The 17,864-nt window shown below is 33.0% G+C and overlaps 1 protein-coding gene across 1 annotated transcript in view; it reads left to right on the forward strand.

Moving 5' to 3' along the window:
• Window positions 1-17,864, forward strand: part of LOC135842355 (uncharacterized) — a 380,985-nt gene that overhangs the window by 18,763 nt on the left and 344,358 nt on the right. Inside the window, exon 2 of the mRNA XM_065359776.1 lies at window positions 7,522-7,987. Within this exon, the coding sequence (XP_065215848.1) occupies window positions 7,626-7,987 (362 nt within the window). The 5' untranslated portion in view covers window positions 7,522-7,625. The remainder of the gene's footprint in view (window positions 1-7,521; window positions 7,988-17,864) is intronic.

Raw genomic sequence — 17,864 nt, forward strand, 5'->3', positions numbered from 1 at the left:
CATTTGGTCAATTTTTGGTGAATCATTCACGAAAAAATTTAATCATTTTTATGAATCATTCGCGAACGAATTGATTCGTGTAAGTGACTCGTTCACGAACGAATCAATCCATTTACTCAATTTTTGATGAATCATTCGCGAATGAATTAATTTTTATGAATCATTCGCGAACGAATTGATTCGTGTAAGTGACTCGTTTACGAACAAATCGATTCATTTACTCAATTTTCGTTGAATCATTCGCGAACGAAAGGAATAATTTTTGGTGAATCATTCGCGACTGAATTGATTCGTATGAGTGACTCGTTCGCGAACGAATCGATTCATTTACTCAATTTTAAGTGAATCATTCACGAACGCATTGAATAATTTTTGGTGAATCATTTACGAACGAATTGAATTTTTTAGTGAATCATTCTCGAACGAATTGAATTTTTTAGTGAATCACTCGTGAACGAATTAAATGATTTTTGGTGAATCATTCGGGACCGAATTGATTCGTATAAATGACTCGTTTGCGAACGAATTGATTTGTACAAATGACTCGTTCGCGAACGAATCGATTCATTTACTCAATTTTAGGTGAATAATTCTCATTCACGAACGAATTGAATAATTTTTAGTGAATCATTCGCGAACGAATTAATTCGTATGAGTGACTCGTTCGCGAACGAATCGATTCATTTGCTCAATTTTTGGTGAATCATTTACAAACAAATTGAATCATTTCTATGAATCATTCGCGAACGAATGATTCGTGTAAGTGACTCGTTCACGAACGAATCGATTTATTTACTCAATTTTTGTTGGATCATTCGCGAACGAAATGAATCATTTTTAGTGAATCATTCGTGAACGAATTAATTTGTATAAGTGACTCGTTCGCGAACGAATCGATTCATTCACTCAATTTTTAATGAATCATTCACGAATGAATTGAATAATTTTTGGCGAATCTGTTGTGTACGAACTGGATTTTTTAGTGAATAATTCTCAAACGATTTACGAATTGAATCTTTTAGTGAGTCACTCGTGAACGAATTGAATAATTTTTGGTGAATCATTCGCAACCGAGTTGATTTGTACAAATAATTTGTTCGTGAACGAGTCAATTCATATACCTAATTTTCAGTGAATCATTCACGAACAAATTGAATAATTTTTGGTGAATCATTCGCGACCGAATTGATTTGTATAAGTGACTCGTTCGCGAACGAATCGATTCATTCACTCAATTTTAAATGAATCATTCACGAACGAATTGAATAATTTTTGGCGAATCTCTTGTCAACGAACTGGATTTTTTAGTGAATAATTCTCAAACGAATTGAATCTTTTAGTGGTGAGTCACTCGTGAAGTCGTGAACGAATTGAATAATTTTTGGTGAATCATTCGCAACCGAGTTGATTTGTATGAATAACTTGTTCGTGAACGAATCAATTCATATACCTAATTTTCAGTGAATCATTCACGAACGAATTGAATAATTTTTGGTGAATCATTCGCGACCGAATGGATTCGTATAAGTGACTTTTTTGCGAACGAATTGATTCGTACAAATGACTCGTTCGCGAACGAATCCATTCGTTCACTTAATTTTTAGTAAATCATTCACAAACGAATTGAATACTTTTTGGTGAATCGTTCGCGAACGAATTGAATAATTTTTGGTGAATCGTATTCACGATGGAATTGAATAACTTTTGGTGAATCATTCGAACGAATTGATTCAGAAATTGAATAATTGATCAATTCGTTCGCGAATTGTTCTTTCAAAGAATTAATCAATTCGTTCCTGAATGACAATTCACTGAGAATTGAAATTTGAAAACATAATTTTTTTTTATATTCGTCAATTTTCCTCAAGTAAGTAAGTAATTGTCAGAGTTATTCTTTTATTTTTGATTTTACCTATTCATTTTCTATTTTTTGACATTTCTTTTGTAACTTTTTTCAAGATGGATAAAAAATTTCTAATTTTGAAAATGGTTATACAGAAGGTCACAAAAATGAAAACAATAAAAATAAATTCAAAAATCTTGATAAAATCTAAAAATTGAAGAAAGTTGATTGGATTTAAGAAGATGAACGATAATTGCATGAAAATATTTGTTAATATGCCATCGGTACTTATTAATAATTAGAATTGAAATAGCTGAAAGAAAAACGATAAAAAATTTGAAAAATTAAAAACAAATTAAAAATTTAGAAAACTTTTGAAATTAGAAAATATTGACGAAAATAAGACTTAAGTAGCTAGGTAAATTGAAGTTATACCTATACCTATTCGTATGCAAAAGAATTTTATTGCAGAATCGCCAAGTTTTTAGCAATTTTTGTTGCGATTTTGACATTTCTTGTTTTTTATTTTGGTCAGTTTCCTTCTCATACCTTTCATTTTTGATAATTTTTTGTTTCTAGAGAATCAGATGATTTTCTATCAAGATTCAAGTAGTGAAATTTGTACCATGCACCCCTATAATTACCTATAGACGAAACATGCCCAATTTTGCTGCTTTACTTTAGCCCTATTATTATCCGAAATTTAAACGAAAAGTGATCACATGAAATGAGTTTGCAATTTAACCTTCCACCTTTGTATTAGTGCATTGTGGGCTTATTCCATGCATAATAATACCTACGTGTAAGAATGAAGGTAACATTCGGTATAGCTTAAGGATACCGTTTAAAATTTCAGAATCGGCAATCTTGCACACACTACTGCTAAAATGTAGCTTATACCTAATCCTCAAGTTGCAGCATCATCATCATCATCAGATGAAAGCCAGTGAACCGCGACCAAAATTCCCAATCAAGGTTCAGCCTTACGTATATCTCTTTCGGGTGCACATATGTTGTTAAAGGGTATAAGAATATGCATAAGGTGGATTCGCCCAACCCGTTGAGAACGATTTTCGAATATAAAAGTAGTAGCCCTTCGAGGTGACGTGGCACATCGTATAAAGTGGCAAGTCGAGCTTTAATTTTAACCGCTTCATTATTATGTTCGGCTCATTTTATCAGCCCTCTATTTAAACTTAAAAGGTGCCTGGTAGGTACAACTACTACTTCTACTGTGTATACTTGTCTTCGTTAGAAATAATCTTCCTTTTAGGTGAACTTTTCGTTCGGTCTTGTGATCCCTTTCTTGTGTCTTTATTATTGGAGCGTGCTAAAATGTGTACGAAAAAGCGTTCAAAGGTGTGAACATCGCATCAATACAGATTACAACGATTGTGTATTGCTCCGGCTCGTGAAAGAGCCAACGTACTGCGCCATTTTGTAACAAAATTAAATTCTACCACACAACAGTGGATTTTATTCGGCTAATACTCGTTAGAAAAATTATTTCCAAGAGTATTTTCTTCTCGATCACTTCTCTGTGCAGTGTTTACCTGTTGAGTGTGTGAGCAAAGATTGGAGAAAAATCTTCCAACGATGGTGTCGTCGAGGCGTGAAATTACATAATTTAATTAATAAAATATGAGCAGCGAATGCCCGAAGAATTGACGTGGAAATTCGAGCATTCATTGCGAAAATTAAAGACTCGAGTGTACTTTTGACTTACCTATTTCGAGCGAAATTTCAAACTCGTGTGAAAATAAGTACACCAGAAGTAGAAAAAAAAATAGAAAGATATCTTAAATCTGAAAACATTTCCACAATCCGAACATATTTTACCTAATTCGTTTTGATAAAATAATCCGCGACCAAATTGTTTCATTTCGGATTGAAAAATGTGCGGCGAGGAAAACTTGTACGCTGGTTTCCGTAAACATACACGAATACAAACGAAACAAGTGTCTTTCTCGTTTCTCCATAAGCTGAAAACTTTTCGATTACTGTTTTTAGAATTCAACCAACGTGGTGCTAAAATTAGGTTAAAACTTTGGTAATATTTTTCACGGTCCTTTTGCTGTTCACATCACCTGGTCTTTTAATTAAGAACACTCTCGGTTCTCCCAAAATAAAGTTTTTCTTCAATTCGATTTTATGTCAATGCGATCACAAAACGAATGCATAACTCTCAAAGACCAACGAATATGGGAAGTAATATTAAGTACAATATGGAAATGGAAATGGTCAGAATTATAATGCAAAATGAATTTCGATTAGGGTTCCTGCGGACTTGGGTGAGATGGGTAGAATTTATGTGTTATACAAATGAGAAATATGCTAAATTAACTCTTGACAAGCGGACTTGTGAATAGAAACGTGAGATGTCTTATTTCAAAATACGTGGGCGTAACTTTAAAATCGTGATGTATATTCATATCGTTGTTTCTTGCATTTATTGTTGAGATAGAGCCAGATGTGCAAGCTGAAGACTCGAATAGATTTTTAAAAATGCTAAAATACCCCCTCCCCTACCCAAAAAATCAAATAAATTTTCCTCAATTTTTGAATTTTATCAACATTTTTAAAATTTATTTTTGATTTTTGGACCATTTTAGTAACTTTTTTCAAAAATTGAAAATTTTCATCAATTTTGAAAAAAATTACAAAAAAAAGTAAAAAAGTACAAAATAAATTCAAAAATTAAAAAAAAAGTAAAAAGTTGAAAATTACCTACCCGAAGAAAATTAATGAAACTTAAAAAAAATCACATTTAAATGAAATATTTGTTAAAATGCCATGAAACTTTTTGAAACAACTAAATGAAAATTGAAAAGAAAGTTGCGTCAAATTAAAGGGAAAAGGCGCAAAAAATCTTTGAAACTGTTTCAAATGTCTCTATAGTATTTGAAATGTCAGACAGAAGTGGGTGAAAAATTTTAAACTTTGATAAAAAGTTACAGAAAATGTCAAAAATGTCAAAAATGTCGAAAATTACAAAAAAAATTTCTTAAGATGTCATAATGATGTTGGAAACGATCAAAATAGCTATCGAAAAGATTCAAAGTTTGAAGAAAAAAAATGGTCACAAACAAGAAGGCCAAAAAAATTGAAAAATTACAAAAATTACAAAAAATTGAACAAAAGCTGTTTCTTAAATTATCATAATAATGTTCAAAATGACTAGAAAATTTGACTGAAAATTTCAACATTTCATAAAAAGTCACAGAATAAGGTCGGAACATTTGGGAAAATTCCGAAAAACAATCGAATATTGCCAAAATACATGTTGAATGACATTTCAAAGAAAAAAAAATACAAAGAATTGACAATTCCGCAAAACATTATCTTTGAAATTTGATAAAAAGCCACAATAAAATTTGAAATGATGGAAAAGGTTGGTGAAAAATTTGTAAGTTTGAAAAAAGGTCACAAAAATGATAAAAAATTTCCAAACATTCAAAAATTGGAAAAATTTAGCAATTGTTGTCAAAACGTACCTAATTGGAATTTTGAAGAAAAAAAATGCACGAATCATTACTCTTTAAAGTATGTAAAAATGAGCATAAAAATTGCTGTAAATTATAAAAAATTGACGAAATTTGGAAAAATTAGCGTGAAATTGCATGAAACATTTTTTAAACTTGTTGAAATATCGTGTTAAAATTTTAAATGGTTGAAAATTTTTTGAATATTGCAATATTTAAGAAAAAAAAAACATGAAAAGGGCTTGAATAATATATTTTGAAAAATCACAAAACTCTAATCAAAGTATTCAAAATCAAAAGAAATTTTGAAATAATAAATATAAATGCCTGGAAAAAGCGAAAAATTGACAAATAGGTAATCTCAGAAATTTAAAACGTCATAGAAATTTGAATAATTCCAAAAATTGATTGCCCACATAATCAGATATTTTTTCCAAATGAGACGAAATTTGGCAAAAACTGCACAAGTGTTACAAAAAGTTGAAAAAACTTCAAAAAGTTCAAAATCGATTAACAAATCTCAGCACAATGAGCAACAAAAAATTGATGATTTTTTCTTGTGGTCCAAAAATGCATGAAATATTGCAAAATTCTGGGAAAAAAATCATTTAAAGTGCCAAAAATATCAGAAAAATTTTAAAATTTGCCAAAAAAAAAAAAGATGAAAATGACCAAAATTAGGTGAATAAAATTCGCTAAAATTGCAAGAAATATCACGAATCAATTTTAAAATCAACATGAAAATTATAATAAGTTACCAAACATAGCTGATGAAATTATAGAAAAATTGAGTGAAATTCAGCAATAATTACAAAAACACCTTTAAAATGTGTTATACTTAATGGCATAAAAAGGTTTAAAATTATGTATAAGTTAATTAAAAATTGTAAAACTTCAGAGAAAACACACATTTAAAAACTTTAAGAAATTCGAAACATTTAGAAAAATAAAAAACTGATTAAATATTATTAAACAGAAGAAATATTGCAAAAATTGTGCGAAATGTGGTAAAAATTGACTCATAAATCAACATAAAAACTACTTCAAGTCGGTAAAAATTGGACAAAATATTTTATAAATGTGTTGTTAATGTGATAAAAATGTTTAAAGTAATGAAAAGTTTATGAAAAATTGTAAAACTTCAACGAAAAAACGTTTAAGAGGTATAAAAATCCAGATAAATTTGGAAAATTGCAATAAGTTAATGATCAAATGTTTTAAAAAATTAGATGAAATTTCGCAATAATTTCATAGAATGTAATGAAAATTGATGAAACTCCAGGAAAGTGGATACCTAAATGAAATTGGTCAAAAATGGCATAAGACATAAAAAATACTTACATACATATTTAAAATTTGTTACATTGTCATAACTGTTTAAAATGACCAAAAGTTCATGACAATTTACAAAATTTGAGCAAAATTTCATGAAAAAAGTCTGATGTAGAAAAAATAATGCATGCAGCATGAAATTTCGCTAAAATTTCATAATAATGAAAAACTTGTACGTAAGATCTGTAAATAAAATCATTTTTTAGATTATTGAAATTTAACATCACCTTTTAAAGAAATCAATCAAAATTGAGCAAAAAATATGTTTTATAATTTTATTTTTTTGGGAGGGTGGAGAAAGAAAGGAAGGAACGAAGGAAGGAAGGAAGGGTAGGAAAAGGGAGGGAGGGGTGGAAATTTAATTTAGTACATAGGTATGTTCCAGATTGGTCTTTGTTAGACTTGGTAGGTAGGTAGTACAAAAATCCCATGACTTCATCAAGTCTAGAGAATCTTGCATTTAATAAATCTGTATTTACCCTTCCAGCCCTTTCAGTCATCAAACACGATCTTATACTCACCCGCAACGGTCGAACAGATTATAGTACGAGTATAAGTACTATTCGAGTCTCTCGAGTGAAATGCTTTGAATTGCAATCAAAAGAGCCATTACCTGTAACCAATTAATTCGCACATCGTCGTGTGAAATGTTATACCATACACTACATCCTACTCGTATAGAATGGCATTGCGTGTAAAAAATAAATTTACCGCACTGATGTATGAAAAACTGCGGATACACATTTTATACCTATACCTACCTACCTATGTATAGTAAAGAGAGAGGTGTAATTTATTCTATTGAAATCACAATTACCATTGAAACGAGATTACGATTATAATTCGTATTTTATGTTTTTGCAGGGGTCGCGCGCGAGCCAACATCACATTCGTCGGAAGCCATTCCGTTAATTACTTATTGAGCGGACTATGAAAATCAGCAGTTAGGATACGTTTTTAAATCGAAGATGATATCTGGTAAAGGGTTGAACACGATAATGGTTGGTTTTATGGCGATTGCGGTGTTTATATTGTTCGACATTTCGCGAACCACCGGTACGGTCACAGTGTTCGGTAAAGAGGTGAATTGTAATTTGCAGAAAAGTCACGAGATAACGGTCGAGGATAAAGCTAAATTATCCCCTCTTGTGTTACATACTTTGGCTGTCTATACTAATCCTTTGAATTTAACCGCTCAACAATCCTCCGCCTCGTTTTCCTATTCGGCGCATTTCTGGTTAATCAGTGTCTACAAAGGAGCTGAAGACGTTGCGAGGTATTTTCAAATTCCGGACGTCGACGATGTCGCTATTTACAACGTACACGACAGGTGAGTGTTTCACTATTCACTATATAAAGATATACCTATACTATGGTTCCTTTCACGCTTATGTAATCGCGAGCCAGCCTACAATGTACGTTGGAGAAATAATAAACATTGATACGAAAAGCGTCGAGAATGGATTATTCGTAGGATGGAATCTTCGCTTTTCTATTTTCTTATAAACGAATCGATGATTTATTCGATGGAGGGAGTAATATTTTTTTTTTCAGTACCCATTATACGAAACATGCAACCAATGTAGTTATGTACATTGATTAAAAAATTGAAGAATGTTCAAAATATTTTGATGATGCTTAATTGAAATTGAAAATACTGTTTTGAATCTCTCAAGGGAGGCACTTCCAACTGGCAAAATCAAAGTTACATCTCCAGCCAAAATGTGTGAGGTGTTGAAGTGCATTTTTCAATTTTTTATAAATTTTTAAAAATCTTAAACCAAAAAATGTGAAAAAATCAAAATTTTGCCTTTGATGCGCATTCTATTTTAGAGTATCTGAATTAAATAGAAACGGTTTTGAACCATTTTGAGCAGTCCACGGAAGCTCCAGCAGATTTTTGAAAGTTGAAATTGACACAAAATTTAACGCAATGAAGTTAAAGAGCTAAAATTCACTTTGAACGCTAATTTCAACGTGTTGAGTTGATTGAAGTTGATTTCCAGCCATTTTGAAGTCTACAGTAATGTTTGGAAATTCTAGTTTCCCAAAATCTAGTCTACAAATGCCCCAGAGGGAATTTTCATACCCATGACTCGGGTCGTACAAACACTCTATAGGAGAACGTTTTTATACTCGAGACTGCATGGGGTTCAAAAATGCCTCAGGGGGACTTTTCATACCTTGTGGCTTGGATCTCTATACAAATGCCCCAAGGCCAGGGTACTTTTCATACTCGAGACTTAGGATTCACAATTTCATTCCTGAGGCTCGGGCTTAGGGAGAAGAAAAGGGGGACTAGATAAAAGTGTGAAAAAATTGGGTATAACTTGATTCAGAAAGCAAGATAGAAATTGCAGATCTCAGACTTGACCCCCCCCTCCCCTCATTTGGTAATTCAAATTCAAATTCAAAATTTTGACTAATTTCGAGAAAAAATTGAGAAAGTTTCGGATTGAGATTAATATACCTAGTTGATGTAATTACATTCAAAGACAATTTGAAATGATTTAAAAGGGGATTGAAAGGAGTGGGGGTTGAATACACATTTTTTTGCGTTTCTGAACGAAGAAACATTTCAATTCAAGGGATGATGAAACAACTACTTACATCAAATAGAACCGAAATTTATAATTTAATTTCAACTCTTTGATTTTAATTTCAAATTTATCTGTTTATTTCTTTTACAGATTTTGATTTTCAGAAATTAAAGTTTCACTTTCGGAATTTTCAACTTGACCTCAGTTTTTAATTTCATTTTCAAAATTTGTTTGCAAAATTAATTTAAGAGTTTTCGGAATATTTTCAGTTTTTGATTTCACTTTGAGAGTCGCCAATTTTGTTCAGTTTTAGGTTTTACTCGTATGTTCAGAATTTTCAGTTTAATTTTAGTTTTAGATTTCATCATCAATGTTTGATTTTATTTTCTGGGGTTTTGATTTCATTTTCATAAATTTTGCTCAATTGATCATTTTTTTTGGGGGGGGGGGTAGAAATTAGCCAAGAATTCACTTTTCAATCAAAACTCCTGGAATTTTCCTGTAGAATTTTCAGTTTGATTCTAGTTTTTGATTTCATCATCAGTGTTCGATTTTATTTTCTGAGTTTTTGATAATTCATTTTTAGAAATTTTGCTTAGCTGACTAGTTTTTTTTGTGTGAGGGGGGGAGGGGTAGAAATTGGCCGAAAATTGACTTTTGAATCAAAACTCCTGGAATTTTCTTGTTAACCACCTCACATGGCCGATCTTACAGATTAATTTTTCAAAAAAAAAAAAAAATGATAATGATAAATGCAAATAACTTAATTTTAAAAAAAGAAAAAAGAAAAAAATAGAAGTAGGTAGACGAAAAATTGAAAAAAAAAACGAAATTCCAACGATATTCTGCTAAAACAATGAAGAAATAACGCTTCAAGAAAAAACCTTTGGCTCAAGAGGTCGAGACCTGGCCTCTTTAATTAGGAGGTGAAGCTTCAAAATGTTGGTTTTAATTAATTTTTCGCACTTTTGAAGAGTTTCAGTGATTGAAACTGAAAGAAGGAAGCATCAAGAGTGTTTAATGTGTAATGGCCTGCAGAAATTTGCAATTTTGAGCTTTTTACTTATTCCATTTTCATTGAAATCTGGTGATCTTCATCCTCTAAAGATTCAATCAATCAGCAGCGAGTATTTGCCGAATTTCGGCGATACGAGTTTTTGATTTTGTGTATTAGTCGAGGAGCCCGCATAAGGATCTATTGCACCCTCCGTCGATCCTCCGGGACAACTTTTTTCTCAAAGGGGGAGTCCTAAGGAACATTTCTGGCCCTTGTCCTCAAAAAAAAAAGTGGCCCTACTTACAAAATGGCGACCATTTTGATTGGCAGGTCAGCCAAAATCGCAGATTTTGCGTTCCAACATAGAACTTGCACGACATTTTTTAAACCGTACAAAGGTAGATCGAAAGATTAAGCAAAAATTCAACATCTGTCAACATTTCAAGTGCTAATAAAGTGCCTCTCTAGATTTTTAACGAATTTTTGAAAATCAAATTTATAGGCCAAAAATAAGGAAAAAAATCAAAATTTTACCAAATTGACCAAGAAAGGTGAAATTTTGGATATACTCTATGTTCGATATGCCAAATCGATTGAAAACGGTTTCAACCCGTTTTGAGCAGTTCTGGAGCCTCCAGCAGATTTTTGAAACTTGAAATTTCCACAAAATTCCATCAAATTGGAGCTGTAAAGCTAAAATTTATTCTAAAAACTAATTTCAATATGCTACGAAGTACTGCAGGTGGATTTCAAGTCACTTTGAAGCCTCCAGCGACGTTTTGAAAATTACTGGAGCCTCCAGTAAATTTTTAAAACTTGAAATTTCCCCAAAATTTCATTAAACGGAGATGAAAAACAGATATTTATGCTGCACTCCTTTAAAGTCGACTTCAGGTGGGTTCAAGTCATTTTGAAGCCTCCAGCAACTTTTTGAAAATTACTGGGGCCTCCTCCAAAATTTTTAAACTTGAAATTTCGACAACGTTTTAGCCATTGGAGATAGCAAGGTGAAAATTACTTCGCAAACTAATTTCAATGCGATATGAAGTCGACTGCATGGTGGTTTAAAATGGTTTTGAAACTTCCAGCTACTTTTTGGAAATTTCAATTTTTCAAAAAACGCCATACAACCTTTCTAAAAAATCGCTGGTGGCTCCAAAACGACTTGAAATCCGCCATGCAGCCGACTTCGTAGCGTATTGAAATTAGTTTGCAGAATGAATTTCGGCTTTCCATCTCCATTTGTTGGGATTTTGGGAAATTTCAAGTTTCAAACATTTACTGGAGGCTCCAGTAATTTTCAAAAAGTCGCTGGAGGCTCCAAAACGGCTTGAACCCATTTGAAGTCGTCTTCAGAGGGTGTTAAAATTGGAGCGCAGGGTAAATTTCGGCTTTCCATCCCCGTTTGATGAAATTTTGGGGAAATTTCAAGTTTAAAAAATTTACTGGAGGCTCCAGTAATTTTCAAAAAGTGGCTGGAGGCTCCAAAACGACTTGATATCCACCTGCAGTCGACTTCGTAGCGTAATGAAATTAGTTTGCAGAATAAATTTCGGCTTTCCAACTTCCTTTTGATGAAATTTTGTGGGAATTTCGAGTTTAAAAAATCTTCTGGAGGCTCCATAACTGCTTAAAACGGTTTGAAATAGTTTCCAATCAATTTGGCATGTCGAAAATAGGGTGTATTCCAAATTTCAGCTTTTTTGGTCAATTTGGTAAAATTTTGATTTTTTCCCCTTATTTTTGGCCTAAATTTGATTTTCAAAAATTCGCCAAAAATCTAAAAAGGCATTTTAGCACTTGAAATTTGGACAGATGATGAATTTTTGCCTGATCTTTCGAGCTACTTTTGTAAGGTTTGAAAAAATTCGTGCAAATTCTATGTTGGAACGCAAAATCACTGTGATTTTGGCTGACCTGTCAATCAAAATGGCCACCATTTTGTAAGTAGGGCCACTTTTTTTTTGAGGACAAGGGCTAGAAATGTTCCTCAGGGCTCCCCCTTTAGGAAAAAAGTTGTCCCGGTGGGTCAACGGGGGGAAGGATGCAATAGATCCTTATGCGGGCTCCCCGACTATATGTAATATCTACCACTATACCTGTGGCTGAATGAATACCTTCCATGGTAAGTGTGGATCGGAAGTGCGGATTTACGGCAAACTGGTTATGCAATTTAATTAACACCTATACCTAGAATGATGCGTTAATTTGTTGTAACTCCACATTCATACTTGCTACCTACGTCCTTCATGAGGCTTATTCTTTCGATAAGTTTAAAAATGATGTTTTTAAGGCGGCTCTAGTAATTTCCAAAAAGTCGCTGGAGGCTCCAAAATGGCTGGAAATCTACCTGCAGTTGACTTCATAGCTTATTAAAATTAGTTTACAGAAAAAAAAAATCGGCGTTGCAAGTTGCAACCTCATTTGATGAAAATTTGTGGAAATTGCAAGTTTAAAAAACTTACAGGAGGCTCCAAAGTGACTTCAACTCGCCATCAGTCCACTATATAGCGCGTTTGAGTTGACGTGCAGCTTGAATTTCGGATTCATAACTTCATTTTAATGGCATTTTTTGGAAATTTCAAGTTTCAAAAATCTGCTGGAAGCTCCAGAACTGTTCAAAGCGATTTGATACCGTTCACAGTGGATTTGCCAGATTGAAAATAGGGTACATCCCAAGTTTCAGCATTCGAGGTCAATTTGGTAAAATTTTGATTTTTTCACCTCATTTTTGGCTGACATTTGATTTTTTTAAATTTACCAAAAATTGAAAAATGCACTTTAGTACTTGAAATTTTGGCTGGTGATAAATTTTTGCATGCTCTTTGATCTAGTTTTGCCCAGTTCAAAAAATGTCGTGCAAATTAGCAGAGCCAACTTCTTTTTTTGGCAAGTTTGATTCATTTTAAAAATAAATGTTCTTTAGGATGTCTCCTTTGAGAAAAAAGTTGTTCCAGAGGATCGGGGGGGGGGGTACAATTATTCCTATTATCATATTATGCAAGACTATATAGTCTCATGTTCATGTACAATCTTTTGAGGATGAGTAATTTTTCCTAAAACAGGATGAGTGAAGACTGGAGCAAAAAAATCAACACTTTTTCAAAAATGCCTCCTCTTTAAGGACCCAAATCTCACTTCAGGTCAACAGGTGCACCTCCGGAGATGAAATTTTCTTAGGTGATAACTCAAAATGAAGGTCTTCACTAAATTTATTCAAAATCCTTTAACTTTTTTTTCGCAATACCCCCTCAATATAAGTCGAAAAAATACAACAATTTTCGAAAGAAAATACAAAATTTTCCTCTCCTCTTAAATTTATGCCTTCAACAACGGATCAACAAATTGATGCAATTTTCACAAATACGAACGAACAATACGAACGTACAAATACACCAAATTCAATAATACCACTAGATTCGTTGATTATTCTTTCCTATACCCAAAATCACGTCCAACTTGATAAAACACATAGTGAGAGAGAGAGAAAGCGAGAAAGAAAAAAAACACCTCGCGTACACACGGTTTCAATAAGGTATAAAAGACGATAAAAAAATTACCTACACCGTCAAACCTATCGCAGCAGCAATTTCTCCACATCAAGTATTATCGTTGTCGCATACGCCTACATACGTACCGCAAAATTACAACCATCACAAACGACATCCGAAATACACCCCAATTGCCTGAACAATTCAAAAGTCACGTATCAAAGTATCCTAAACTTCGCCTCTCGCCACCACTCGCACCGCATCCCTGATCCCGGCGCGTTTAAATTGAATTACGCGCGTAAAATTATGCCCATTGTGAAAAGTAAATGAAATTCGAAAACATTATTAACATATTGGCATGGTAGAATAAAAAAAAACCACGCACCCTCGCACTCGCGTAACCTCGATGGTATTTTTTTTTCATCGTTATGCTCGCGGGGTATGTGTAGGAAATACCCGTCGAATAAATAACAAACGAATAACGCGCGCGACGCTTATTCCTTGGAAATTCTATTTTTACAAAATGAAAAAGTAAACTGCGGATGATTATGCGAAAAAATTGTTATATATAAATGAAAATTTACGACGAATTCGGCGCGTATTGCGCACACAGACCGAGAGGTAAACGTATATACGACGGGGCGCTGTCAATTCAAGTTTTCTTGTAATATATGAAAACTCGGTAGGATTTTTATTTCCATTCGCAGGTGTACCGACCGCGAAATGCGAAAAAATACGGAAAAGAATTTCGCGAAAAGTAATAACATAAGGTATCATTTATAGTTTTAATATGAAAGTCTCGCGTTTACCTTTGGGGTTTTATAAAACTTAGCGTGGCAATTTGAAAAAAAATGGATATTAAATTTAAAAGTGGTAATATTTTTTTTTTACCCTCTTACTCCTCGATAAGGTTAGCTTTACACTATTGACGTTATTTTTGCGAATGCGTACTGTTTTGTTTTTATCGTACCTATATACCTACTTCTTTTCTAGTTCGAATTTTTTTTTTTTTACATTTTCCGGCGTGTTTTTTTGTTTTTTTGCACGTGTAATAATATTCGCTTCAAACGGGCTTTGGCGCGAATGGAAACAAAAAAAAAAGGATACGAGGACTATAATTTCCAGGTGACATAGACACAATTTCATATGCGAGGTTTTTTTCAATTCGTGTTTGTAGGAGTGTGCTACGCTAACGCAGCTCGGAGCTGTAATTTCGAATTCTATTCGCTTCGTTTTAACGAACAAATTAAGCCGTTCGCGGTTTTCGTCGCATATATCAACGTTAATTTTATTCTTGACTGCAGTTTTGCCTATATATTGATGACGTATAATCGTATGATGAAAAAAAATTCAGAGGTGTTCGTTGTTTGAATTTTTATGATTTTTTTGCACGTACCTTAGTGGAGTAATTTCGTCGATCGTGCAGTTTGCCAGATTGGTTGGTGGAAATTTCCTTTGATAATCGATGCTCTAAAAAAGTCATGCAATGTACTCCTGATATAGCTCTTGTAGTTTTGAGTCATTTGTTTCTATTTTTTTTTTGAAAATTTTTAAAAAATTTCAAGAATTAAAAACAGTTTTTATGTACTTGGTAATTTTCTGTCTTACCATTGAAAAAAAACAAACAAAAAAAAACGAACTGAATAAAGCCCCAACTTGACTTTTAGCTGCTCAAAATAATTTCCAAGTGTTCTAGAGAAATCAAAAATCGCGCTGGAGGCTCCCGAGTACGTAAGCAGTATCTGTAATAATTTTTTGAAAGAACCATTCGCGAACGAATTGATCAATCCTGCAATTTATGAATCAATTATTTGATCGCAAATGATTCACTAAAAATTAAGTAAATGAATAGATTCGATCGCGAACAAGTCATTTGTACAAATCAATTCGTTCGCGAATGATTCACCGAAAATTAAGTAAATGAATCGATTCATTCTCGAATGAGTCACTTATACGAATCAACTCGTTCGGGAACGATTCACCAAACATTAGGTAAATGAATAGATTTGTTCGTGAACGAGTCATTTATATGTATGTTCGCGAATGAGTCATTTATACAAATCAATTCGTTCACGAATGATTCACCGAAAATTATTCAGTTTGTTTGTAAATTATTCACCAAAATTTAGTGAATGAATCGATTCGTTCCCGTACGAGTCACATATACGAATCAAATCATTCGCGAACGATTCACCAAAAACTAGGAAAATGAATTGATTCGTTAGCGAACGAGTAACTTATAAAAATTAATTCGTTCGCGAATGATTCACCGAAAATTAATTCGTTCCCGAAAGATTCACTAAAAATTATACAATTCGTTCGTGAATGATTCACCAAATATTAAGTAAATGAATCGCAGCACGAGTCACTAATACGAATCAACTCGTTCGCGAACGATTCACCAAACATTAGGTAAATGAATAGATTCGTTCGCGAATGATTCACCAAAAATTATTCAATTTGTTCGTGAATGATTCACCAAAAATTAAGTAAATGAATCGATTCGTTCGCGAACGAGTCACTCATATGAATCAACTCGTTCGCGAACGATTCACCAAAAATCAGGTAAATGAATAGATTCGTTCGCGAACGAGTCATTTATACAAATCAATTCGTTCGCGAATGATTCACCACAAATTATTCAATTTGTTTGTGAATTATTCACCAAAATTTAGTAAATGAATCGATTCGTTCACGAACGAGTCACACATACAAATCAATTCGTTCGCGAATGATTCATCGAAAATTATTCAAATCGTTCGTGAATGATTCACCAAAAATTAAGTACATGAATCGATTCGTTCGCGAACGAGTCACTCATATGAATCAACTCGTTCGCGAACGATTCACCAAAAATCAGATAAATGAACAGATTCGTTCGCGAACGAGTCATTTATACAAATCAATTCGTTCGCGAATAATTCACTGAAAATTATACAGTTTGTTCGTGAATAATTCACGAAAAAATTAAGTAAATGAATCGAACAAGTCATTTATACAAATCAATTCGTTCGCGAATGATTCACCAAAAATTATTCAATTTGTTTGTGAATTATTCACCAAAATTTAGTAAATGAATCGATTCGTTCACGAACGAGTCACACATACAAATCAATTCGTTCGCGAATGATTCATCGAAAATTATTCAATTCGTTCGTGAATGATTCACCAAAAATTAAGTAAATGAATCGATTCGTTCGCGAACGAGTCACTCATATGAATCAACTCGTTCGCGAACGATTCACCAAAAATCAGATAAATGAACAGATTCGTTCACGAACGAGTCATTTATACAAATCAATTTGTTCGCGAATGATTCACTGAAAATTATACAGTTTGTTCGTGAATAATTCACGAAAAAATTAAGTAAATGAATCGAACAAGTCATTTATACAAATCAATTCGTTCGCGAATGATTCACTAAAAATTATACAATTCGTTCGTGAATGATTCAATAAAAATTAAGTAAATGAATCGATTCGTTCGCGAACGAGTCACTCATATGAATCAACTCGTTCGCGAACGCTTCACCAAAAATCAGGTAGATGAATAGAGTCGTTCGCGAACGAGTCATTTATACAAATCAATTCTTTCGAGAATGATTCACCGAAAATTATTCAATTCGTTCACTAATGATTCATCAAAAATTAGGTAAATGAATCGATTCGTTCGCGAACGAGTCATTTATACAAACCAGTTCGTTCGCGAATGATTCACTAAAAATTATTCAATTCGTTCGTGAATGATTCACCAAAAATTAAGTAAATGAATCGATTCGTTCGCGAACGAGTCACTCATATGAATCAACTCGTTCGCGAACGATTCGCCAAAAATCAGGTAAACGAATAGATTCGTTCGCGAACGAGTCATTTATACAAATCAATTCGTTCGCGAATGATTCATCGAAAATTATTCAATTCGTTCGTGAATGATTCACCAAAAATTAAGTAAATGAATCGATTTGTTCGCAAACGAGTCATTTCTACAAATCAATTCGTTCGCGAATGATTCACTAAAAATTATACAATTCGTTCGTGAATGATTCAATAAAAATTAAGTAAATGAATCGATTCGTTCGCGAACGAGTCACTCATATGAATCAACTCGTTCAGGAAAGATTCACCAAAAATCAGGTAAATGAATAGAGTCGTTCGCGAACGAGTCATTTATACAAATCAA

Source organism: Planococcus citri, chromosome 4 (assembly GCF_950023065.1).
Source record: "Planococcus citri chromosome 4, ihPlaCitr1.1, whole genome shotgun sequence".
Lineage (NCBI taxonomy): Eukaryota > Metazoa > Arthropoda > Insecta > Hemiptera > Pseudococcidae > Planococcus > Planococcus citri.